This window comes from Pygoscelis adeliae, unplaced genomic scaffold (assembly GCF_000699105.1).
Source record: "Pygoscelis adeliae isolate BGI_AS28 unplaced genomic scaffold, ASM69910v1 Scaffold160, whole genome shotgun sequence".
Taxonomy (NCBI): Eukaryota; Metazoa; Chordata; class Aves; order Sphenisciformes; family Spheniscidae; genus Pygoscelis; species Pygoscelis adeliae.
Window position 1 is genome coordinate 3,295,566 of NW_008824035.1, and position 11,287 is coordinate 3,306,852.

The following is an 11,287-nucleotide window of genomic DNA, read 5'->3' on the forward strand; positions in this document are numbered from 1 at the left end:
TAATGCTGGCTTTCTGAAGGGGTATGTTGCTACTTTCTTCTACGTGATAGTAAACTAAGCTGTTACAGGCTTTAGTCTTGCTTGAAAATCGGACTCTTGTTGTGCTAAAGCTAGTAAATTTTGTGGCTTGCTTTTAAAGAGCATAGGCTTTTATAACGTAGGTGGATGAATATGTGTTTGAATTGTGGAGAAAGCTATCCAGCCAGAAATTACACCTCAAACTAACCTGATCTAAAGGTTGGGGTAGAGTGGGTTATGTATCCGAGACTTGCTGTCTCGGATGTTTCCCTCTCTTTATCAAGAAAATAAGGTGTTACATTAACAGTATTTCAATGTTAAAAGAATGACGTACTAATTGTTTTTTGGACTAAACACTGCTAGTAAATAGTTACATTGGTTTTTTGTTTGTGGGTATGGTTTCCAGATCAGAGTGAATCATTGCCTTATGTAAAGTCTTAGCATTTAATACTCTTTTTGACTTTTCCAGATTTCTCGAATGCTGGCAGCTAAGACTGCCTTGACTATTCGTTATGATGCCCTTGGAGAGAATACTAGTGCTGAAATGGGAGTTGAGAACAGACTAAAAGTAGAGACGAGACTGAGGCTTTTGGAAGAGAGAGGGGTAAGTCTAGCAGAGGGCTGCATGAAGCTGACATTCTTGTTTACGGTATGGTTTTCTGATGCACTGCTTTCTGAGTCTTTTCCCTTCATTCAGTTGTGTGATCTAGTGTCACTCTTGTTCTGTAGTTTCTCCCACCCTTGGCTGGAGCAGTAGGGTTTGTAAGCTGGCTGCATCCATTTGTTTGTATGTTAGTTTTTCTTGTTTACATGCCTGTCTTCATTTACATTATACTGAAAAATCTTGGTTCTGAACAAGATGATTAAGATCATACCTCTACATTCTACTACATCTCTGTATTAATTGCGAAGATATGCTTATTACTTCATAGCTTCTTTCTCTTCACCTTAGAAGAAAGCACATTTGGGTTTTCTCCCCCCCTCACGTTTTCTACCATGGTTCCCCAAAATCTGAACACTGGTGATGCTTAGTCTTAAGGAGCTTTCTCTTTGGCTAAAGCAAGATGTTATTCTGCAAATTGGTGCATTGCTCTCCCATCACCTAATGCATATCCTGGCTGTTGTTCCATCTGTTGCCATTGGCACAGCATGCTGGGAGAACGTAGGGTTCACTTTCCTCTTTTAGGTGGCATGCCTGCTGCATGTGATCTTGTAAATGATGACTAGGTTCAGCCTTGCAAGCTGGAAGATCTGATACTAATGCTGTAATACTGGCATCGCTAGAACAAAAAAGAAAAATCCAGAAAAACCTGCCTGCTCCTCCTTGAGCATTTCATGGGAGGTGATACATCCCATCGAAACAAAGACAAGGAGACATGTTAATACCAAAACACAAACTGATCACCTGACAAGTACAAATTTAATTCAAATCCAGTTTGGGGCCTGTATTGTGGTTTTAAGATTGGCTTTATGCCAGGCATAGGGAGATACCTGCCCTGACATGCAGTTATCCTTGCAAAAACAGAAAGTGTGCACAAATTTGAGCTGCTCTTGGGAATTGAGAAGTATGATGTTGTATGTCATGTGGCTGTGGTTGTTTGATCCAGTACTAGATGCTCTTTAATTGAATTGGGCTCTTGAAGAGCAGTATTAGAAAGGCACGTGCCTTTCTCACCCCAGTTACCTCCCTGTCACTATTCTACTCCCAGGTGTAAGACTCATACAGGTACACAAGAGCCTGACCAATAATATATGTCTATCTCTCCATTTTTAATTCCTTTCAAGAGCTGTAGAACTTGTGTTGTGAATTGTTTTCATTATGAGTAGTTTGGTTTTCACTTCTAATTTTTTCTGTAGATAAGAAGAATAAGTGGCACTGGAAAAGCCTTGGCCAGGACAGACAAGTATCAAAACAAGAGGTGAATAGTTTTTCCTTTCAGCTTGGCTGAGTATAAATAACTCTTTATGGTTTTAGTTCTGAGAAACTTTTTGGTTGTGGGCTTAGTTGACTGAAGATCCAGAAAACATTTTCTGTGCTCTTAAATACTGATGGCAAGTCCCATTGCTAATGGGAATTTCCATTTTCCTGCATTTTACAGTTGTGGTAAAGCCGGTGAACTGGAGAAACAGTCCTGATTTTCTAGTAGTAAATTACTGACATCATCAGATAACAAGTATATTTAGATGCTATCAGCATCGGCCCAAAAAGCTGAATAGTTTGGGGAGTTAGTATGTAGCAGCTTCATTTAATGCAAGTCTGAATAAATTAAATTTGAGAAAATCAGAGTTTGAATGAATTTCTTTGACATGGAAGCTGTCTTAGAGACCTATTTAGTCTTATTCTTAGAAAATAAAAAGCACCACTTGTTTTGAGCAAAGCTTCATCTCCTTCTTTAGGTCCCATATGTAATAAGTAATACACATCTGAAGCAACAGATAGGGTCTGTACCCTGGACACTGTTAGAGCAGTTTCTGGTGCCCAGAGCGATACTGTAAATTGCAAGCAGGACAACTGAACATCTAAGGATTGGAATGGGTTATTACTAGTCTGAGCTGTGGCATCTGGGTTTTTCACTTAATTTGGTTGCAGGCTTCTTGCTTAGCTTGGCCTGCTTATTTTGCTGAGGGCAGGTGCTCAGCAAAACCAGTGCTGGGTGCTAGTTCTGTGAGAGAAAAAATAGCACTGTTGTACCCATCTGCAGTCCCCAAACATCTTTCTCAAGCCTAGCTGTAACTTCCGTTTCCATATGCTAGCCATTTCCAAGTGTAGCGATGGCTGTGATTTCTGGAGCAGCTTTTGAAGAGGCAATGTCAGTAAATGAAGCATCAGGGCGTGTAAGGAGGCAGTAGCTTAGGGAGGAGGGTGTTGAGGAGGCAACATGCGTGCAGGTTTTTGACCTCTTGAAATGAGGAGTCATGTATTCCTGCCAGGACATGTTTCTACTGTTAGACATGCTCTGCAAATGCGTCTAGGCTTGGGGGAGAGACTGAAGATAATCCCTGGCTGTTTGGCTTAGTCTGGCTGCCTAAAAGGGAAACTGACTCAGTCCCTGTCAAACTGTCCTAGTAGTACAAAAATGGCAGTATTGCTGCTTTATGGAGATTGTTTGAAGGGCTAAACTAGTGTTTTAAGGAGATTAGCAAGAATCTCTTTAGTCTTGCATGAACTATGGATCCTGTATGAATTAGCTACATCAAAGTAATGTTTCAGAAGTTAATTGTAAGGTAGTTTTTAAATATGAGGTTCAAGTGAAGCATTTCAGTATGCTTTCCAAAAAAGATGTGAGAGAGTGCATTACCTATCTCTCGCATGTTTATTTGCTGATTATTTTTTATTACTTTTCTATATATTAGTAGTATTTTGACAATGACAAGGAAGCCAGTGAGCTCTTGTTGAGGTTTAATTGAAGCAGAGTCCAGTGTTTGCAAAAGGCTGCATAATCAATTTCTGTAAAGCAATATGCAGCGTTCATACCCATAAGAATAATTTCTGATGCTTAGAGGATGAATTGATGGTACTGTCTGCTAGCATTACCACATGCTTCCCAGTCTAGTCACTAGTCTCAGTTGCTTTTGTAACCAGTGCAAGGTAGCTACTTCAGACTCCTATTTTAGAGAAGTTCGGATGCTCAGTATGTGGCTGGCAGAGGGAGAGGGGAGGAACAGTTCAGGCTTACTGTTTTAAAACTCCTTTCTCCTTCAGTAGGAATTCTGTTCTGAATGAGTAAGAAAAAAAATTGCTTCATTGCTATTAGATGATTCAACTGCCCCTGAAAAGGTCCAGCTGAAGAGCACTGAGTTTCAGGGTGGCTGGTTCTCTGCAGCCTGTACAGGAGTTTGGGGCTGAACAAAGGAGCATGTAGTATTCAAGAAGAGGCAGTTTCAGACACAGATTGGGTATTTGCATGCCCCATAAAGTTCGTGATACAAGTGATAAAGAGATGAGCCATAGCATTACCCTGCCTTGTGAGTTGTGTCCTGTGAACATAATGGTGGAGAGGCAATGCAGAAAAAGCAAAAGTAAAGCTACTGCTAATCCTGTGTATATATTACCCCTAGGGTACGCTTATAGGGACTTACCAAACTGTGGGGAGCTATGTGCTTGTGACCATACACAGCTATGATAGAAAGGCTTTCAGCAGCAGAGAGATCAATCTAATGGGTAATTTAAGTTCTCTGTAGAGCCTTGAACAGATTTAAACCAGAACCAAACTCTTGCTTAACTGGTGTCTTCTGTTCAGATCGAACAGTTGTACTTTGTGGGGTATCTCCTGTAGTCGTGATTACTGATGAACCATTCATGTATTTGAGAAAGGGCCTCGCTACCTGTAGATGCTTTGTTAGCTGAGCAAGATTGATTTGTAAATATTCTTGGGAGGTTTTGTTGGAAAGTTTACGTTCAACTGCAGGATCTTACCTGGGGGCTAGCTCTTCTTTTTGTTACTTAAACTGACTTGTTTTCTTCGTTACAGTGAAGTAAAAATATTTGACCCATCTGGTGACTCTACGCTTCCTGCTGTTTCAAAGAAACGCAAAATTCAGGAGGTGGAAGAACAAGACACAGAGGTTGCTGTGAAAGCAAAGAAGTTCAAAGCAGAGATGAAAGGTTAGTTGCTGCATCTGTGCTGCTGGCATGTCGCTGTGTGCATTGTGCAGTGGGGCTTAACATTTACAGCCAGCCACAATACCTGGTTATTCTCCTTGGGTATGACAGTGTATTTAAAAAAAAAAAATCCTTTATGGACTGACACCAGACTGCAATCAATTTACTTTAAATATCTGCTTTTAAACAGTTGTAAGCATATAAGAACACTTAAAAACAAAACTACTCATATTCTTCTTGCAGAATTTCTTGCTCAGCAGGTTTGTATTTAGTGGGCCTCAGTATCTTGAGGACAAAAAAGCTCTTCTCTGTAAAACCAGAACTTGCCCAATTTTCTTTACAGAATACTGTTTTATTCTGTATAGAAATGTTTTCTGGCATGTTTCAACATATAAACATTGAATGTCAGAATTTGAGGTGAAATGATGCTTGGAAATTTAAGTCTGAATTTACATAATACGTGAACAATTGTTATTCTCTGGAGAGCTAAAACTGAACTATGGCCACAGTTGTTCTTTCCTTCTCTGATAAGTTACTGTGTGAAGAAAGAATCTGGACTGCGACTTCAGAATAATCTGGTTTTATATTATGATTCATTTTAAGAAACATTCTCTCTCTCCAGCGTGCACTTCAACACCTCTAAATGGCTGGCCTAATACTTGCTATGATAGTGGTATACCCAGTGTGTAACTCGGGAGGGGAAAAAAAGGAAAAAGAAGATGACTTTAAGTCACTTCTTAAGATCCCAAGCCAGATCTGGGCATGAGCTGCTCCCAAGTTTTGTCAACTACCCGTGTCTGCAGCAGGTGAGGGCTGTCAGAGCCTTCCCTTTCTGCCCTTCTCTGTGTTGCTGTGTTCTAGAGTATCAGAGTGTAGTTATGCTGGTTCTGTACCTCTTCATGCTCAGCTGACGCAGAGGTGTGATCTTTCCACACGCCGGTTGGTTCACGGTGCCTGTGTACATGGATGGAGCAACTTGTAGGAACCTAAACTTAGCTGAGAACTAAAGTTAGACTGGAAGGAGAATCCTGTGTGCTATAAAGCTGAGATGTGTGCCCCAGCTTGTTCTCTTGTACTTATCATAATGAGACAAGAACACATGAGTACTTTGGAGGCTTGAACTTTGCCCATTTGCTTTTTTGAGAATGTGGGTGTTCTCATAGCTACTGCTTTTGATAATCTTTTGAGCTAACTTCCCTTACTGTAGTCTCAGAATTGTTCCCTTGGGCTTCTCTTGCATTATCAAAGCAAGTGTTGACATCTCACAGGCGTGAGCTGCTTGCAGGTGAAATATTACACTCATTTCCAGCCTGGTCTCTTCCAGTATGAGAAGGATGTTTCTGTTCATAAATATATTATTCAGTGGTTCATGCTTTTATACACAAAACCTGCTTGTGTTTGCTTCCTTTGCTTTATTGAGCATTGATACCTCCTGGTTTAGGGGTTGGGTGCAGCTTAGCAGGTATCCTTGAGCTAACAAGAATTATTTGAGCAGTAGATGGTGTTCAGAATACTTGTGGACTACTGAAATCTGTGCTGGCTGATTTGTTTGTTTGTTTGTTTGTTTTTTAAACTTCCCAAAACCTGAAGTACAGGATTCAGATGTGTTGCTTTTCTTTCTGAAAAGATAGGGCATCCTTCAGATATGTGGTTCATAGCTCCTGCTTTTTCCCAGTTCTTCATATCAGCTGGGTCGTTTTAGTTGGATACTTGGGCATTAGAACTAACTGTGCTAGTTGCTTCAGATTATGGAAGAAGTGTTTTCAGAGAGCTTATTTATCTCATATCACCTGTATGCAGAATTAATCCCTTCGGCCTGTTCTCTTGTACCCTTTAAAATAGCACTGCCCCTACTGACCACCCAGCAAAGTACATGGGTTTCCCTGACATAGGCTAGACAGACCATGACCTTGCTCTTTTCCAGGATAGTTGGTATGACTGCACAGTATGCTAGAGGGGTGGTGGCGGCGGTCCGAGGAGTTTGAGTAGTTCACTAAGTTCCGTAATACACAGAAGAGAGCAGAGGAGGTCCCAGCATTAAGATTTATGTGCCTGTCCACTTGAATATATATAAGCCTTTAATTTCTGCTGTTCTTGGCTCTATTCTTTTTGATGCAGTGCTCTGTTAAGCTTTTTCCTGGTCAGAGATTACACATCCAGACATAGTGTTGTGAAAGAAGTCTCTGCCCCCTCCTTCCCCATGCTGTTTGTGCAGCTGCATGATAAATGGGGGTGGTAGAAAAGCAGCCCAGGAAAAAAGGGAATTCTTCAGCCAGATCAATTTTGATCCACTGTGTATTACACAAGGAAGGTAAGGGACAGGAATAAGCTGGGAAACTGCCACTGAACAGTGATTTGTCAAACTATTGCTTTAATATTTGTTGTAAAGGGGGACAGTATTTTGAATTGTGCTAGCCTGAAATGTAAATGTTACTGCAAGATGAGATGTGTGGTGTTTTCTCTCCCCCTGGTTGAGGTGCATGTATGGCAGTACTTTGGATAGGAACTGGCAGGGGGGTTGGGGGTGAGGCATGACTTCAAACCACTTTCACCTTTTACACCTAAAAAGAAACCAAGCGGAAGGATAGTGCCTGAAACAAGTTATAATCCACTTAGGGAGTTGTCTGTTAAAACCTGTTTTAATGGTGGGGGAAGGGAAACAGGACAAGTATTTTTTAGACTACAGTCTTTGAAGTTGTATGTGGCTAGACAAAATGCACACCACCAACAGGGCTAGCCGGTGCCCCCAATGAAGTGCTCAGCTTGCATTTAAGCATAAGGATATAGTAGCAGCTAGTCACTTGGAAAGGTCTCTCTTGAAAAGAGAAATATCATCTTAAATTAATGGAGCAAACTCTGCAAGACACAAAGCCTTGAATGACAGCAACATCATGACATGGTGTCTTTATTGATAGGCAATGTGACTTGATTCTGTACATGCAGAGCATCATGTGGAGGAGGGAGGGTACATCAGGCTGGTGTGTAAAAGCTTAGAGAAAACTGGTGGAAAATGGGTGAGTGGAACTACTGCTGGTGATCTCCAGCACTGCACAGGGCCATCAATCAAACTGCTCTTCCGGGTGCTGCTTTCGGTGCCTCAGTGCCTGATAGTAAGAGCTGTTGGCTTTCTTGTCAGCTGCTGTGTATCACAAAGAAACCCCACTGGGCTTGAGTGACTTCAGAAGTGTTGCACCCAGAGGGAAAAGACCAGCACTCCTGAAGCCTTTATCCTCATTCTGCCTAGGTACAAATATGCAAAGTCTTGTGATGAGCTTTGCTAGAAAGCAGCAACTGAAATCTTCAGGAAGGTGTCTGCTGCTAGCTGTGAGAAGTGACAGTGCCTATAAGTGCACAGTGCATCATCTGCGGTTGTAAATTGTGACAGGTTCCGTTGCCTGTCATCAGACTTGATGACATGTAGGGTAATAACAAGAAGTTATTTTTCCAAGGTTGCAACCCAACATTTTGCTTGAAAATACATAGCTTACCAATCCAGCTGAGTGAAAATGTGTCACATAGCACAATGTGATGCCTATCTCCTGTTGTACTGTATGGCTTTAATGTAGTTTATGCTTATTTTTCAGCTATTTTTTATTTCCCTATGTCATACATAGAGAGGTGAGGATACTTATTTTTACACAGGTTTTGAATGCCTTATGCTTGCACACTGTTCACTGTGAATGATGTGTATGGCAGAATCCACTTACAATTGTATTTACCAGTTCTTTTATCTGGAATCCTTTGCTGTTTTGCTTCTGGCATTTTTTAATGTCAGAAAACTGCATGTGTTAGCTGGCTGTATTTTCCTGTAGACATGTCTAGAAATTTTTTACCCTGAAGCCAATTTTTTTGTCTGAAGCTTATGTTAGAGGCAAAGCTTGAAGTGTATTTTTGACTCATTTAATCCTTCTGCTGCCTTGAGGAACTAAACTTGTGACAAAGTACAATCAAGATGTTAGGAGGTTGTGTGTTTTCAGGTTTTTTATAATTGCACTGGTTTTGTTTCTGTTCATTTTCTAAGTGGTAGGTGCTTCAAAATGAAATTGATTTGGTTTGGGGGGGGAGTACAGTGAGAAAATTACTTCTTGAATCACACCTCCAGTAGCAACTGTACACACCACAAACTTTGCTGGTTTCAGCATCCCAGTTTTGTGGCTACTGAAGGACAGTGGTCACTACGTCATGAACTTACTCATGAGTACTACATACTGAGAAACTTGTTATCTAGTACTGACTCAGTTGTGCAAACAAATTTAACTTGGGTGTGCTCCAGTAACAGCCTGGCTACTGCATAGGCTGTCAGCTTGGTAATGATTTCTGCTTGGTTTCTTTACCTAGAGATTCCTAAGACTGTGGTATGTATTCTAGAAAATGAGTGGTAAATCATAGTGCCTTTACCACTGAGATTAGATAGGCCAGCTGTTGACAAATAGTTCTGAAAAAGAAATGTGAGAGGGCACTATTAAATCTTTCCTTGAGTTAACATTCCTCTCAGCTTATATAAATAATTCAATTCCTGTCTTCCAGTACAGGAAAGAGTTTCTGCTTTTGCATTAAATACTTTGTTAGCTCAGCATTAAGAGATCGTTGTTTTTGCCAGTCTAAACGGTTAAGAAAACTGGTCTGCTTCTTAGCAAATTTCCAACATCAAGATAGGGAAATCAGTTGCGAACAAGCTACTGCTGGCTGAACGCATTTCTAATGTGGGTTTTGGAGTCCTTCCACTGCTCTCGTGATGCTGGTGAAAATATTTGCCAAACTGGACGGTCTGTTTTCAGAAAGAGTACTTGAAGATAATTTGGCAGACAAATGAAAACATGCAAGCTTGTTTTAAACTTTGGGATCAGCATATAGGAGTGGTGTTTGTACCAGGAGATGTGAATAGTGCTGTCTGAACATTGTCACTTGTGTCTTAGGTAGTTGTATATTTCGATTGTAGCAGGGAGTAGTCATGCAGGTGAGGGCAAAGTGGAGAAAAAAATAGGTGTAGAGAGATGTAAAGAAGGGGCAGTGTGGTATTCAGTATTTTGCATTCTTACTATCATCGTTGCATCCTCTCGCATCTCATAGAAAGCTTTTCCTTTTGCCTTTTACACTCTTAACTGACAACCTGCCTTTAATTTTTCTTCCTTCTGTGGTATAGAAGAGACAACTGTAGAAGATAATGAACCTGTCAAAAAGAAGAAAAAGAAAAAGGATAAGGAAAAGCAAGCTGAAGAAGAGGTACTCAGTGAGGAACCCCCCACCAGCCCCACAGTTGAGGTGAGGCAGAATTGCACAGCTACCTGATTCTTTATGGGAATGGATTCTCTCCAGAACATAAGGAGCGAGGGGGAAAAAATATCCTTATCTGTATAACCCATGGTATGCAAGGACAGTTTTACTCTAGTAACTTTATTTCATTATATCCATCACTGTAAAGTCCAAGAAGATTTTCATTACAAAATAAGGTCTGGGAAATTTGTGACTGTAATGCCTCCATGTACCAGGAGTGTTTCCCCTCCTTTCCTCTGCCCACCCCCAGCTTTCGTCTTCTCTCTTTCTATGTCTTTTCTAGTGGGGAGGGTGTCCCTTGGTGCTGATCCACAGGCATCTGTCTAGTGTTTAGGACTCACAGGGGGCAGAGGCTGTACCTGCTGAATTGATGAAGCATCATTTGATGTCTCCAAGCAACAGCAGAGTGGACGAGACCAAACCAAACTAGTTGCTCAGTTTTGAAATCCTGTTCTTAAGTGGGATTTCATTTTCTCCCCTCTGTTTAGGGCAGCTACGCTGCCTGAAGCAGTCTGACTGCAGTGCTGAGCTGCCAGCAGTGTGGCAGACAGCACAGCTTCCCTTGCCCACTGGCCCCACCGTGCTGTAAGCACCGAGTGCATTTAGCAATAGAGGAAGGGGACATCTCTTGGGTTGTGCTTTGCTGAGTATGGCAGCTGCTGTGATGCTTTGAGTGTGAGCTTGGTTGCCTAGCTACATGTGTTGCTTTGCTTCTCCATTATGGTTTGTTCATAGCAACATTTGTTTGGTTGCAGAATACAGAGAAGAAGAAGAAGAAAAAGAAGAAAATGAAAGATGAGGATGAAGACTGAGGACCAGGGGGCAACGTTGGCCCTTGGACAGCTGCTTCAGAGTAGCATTTCTTGACATAATTTCTTTAGCCTCTTGCTGAAAACTGTAACTTCCCTGTGTTGCAGGAGGGCAAGGAGATGGATTTGATAGCTGTCTTCTGCCCTGGAACAGGATACCCCAGTGTTTCTGCTGCTTAGGAGGATTGCTGTTTTTTTGCAGTTTCTTTTGTTGAAAAGCTCACAATAGATCCTCTTTTCATATGCAGTCTCCACTGATAAGGAATAAAAACATTTTTGTGGAGATTTTATGCCTTTGTCTTTTAACTTGTTTGCTGGTTTTCTAACTGTTATCAGGACTATTTCTAAGATTTATTGTTTTAAATTAATGATGAGCAAAAAAAATTTTCTAAATGTGTTCTGTTGCAGTTTATTCTCTAAAGAATTCAAAGGTTGTAATATTCTTAAGTTCTCCATAAAATTGATACAAATATCTCTGCATAATATCAAAGATGTGTTGAACAGCTGAGGTGCGTTATTGAGCCTGTGCTGTAGTTCTCCTGAGAAAGCCTTTTTTTTAATCATATTTCAAACATTTTGGTTT

At 40.9% G+C, this 11,287-nt stretch overlaps 1 protein-coding gene across 1 annotated transcript in view; it reads left to right on the forward strand.

Annotated features, from left to right (window-relative positions):
- Positions 1-10,994, forward strand: part of NOP58 (NOP58 ribonucleoprotein) — a 26,601-nt gene extending 15,607 nt beyond the window's left edge. The window contains exons 11-15 of the mRNA XM_009332949.1: positions 488-622; positions 1,876-1,937; positions 4,491-4,624; positions 9,765-9,883; positions 10,651-10,994. Coding sequence (XP_009331224.1) covers positions 488-622; positions 1,876-1,937; positions 4,491-4,624; positions 9,765-9,883; positions 10,651-10,707 — 507 coding nt within the window. The 3' untranslated portion in view covers positions 10,708-10,994. The remainder of the gene's footprint in view (positions 1-487; positions 623-1,875; positions 1,938-4,490; positions 4,625-9,764; positions 9,884-10,650) is intronic.
- Positions 10,995-11,287: the final 293 nt, after the last annotated feature.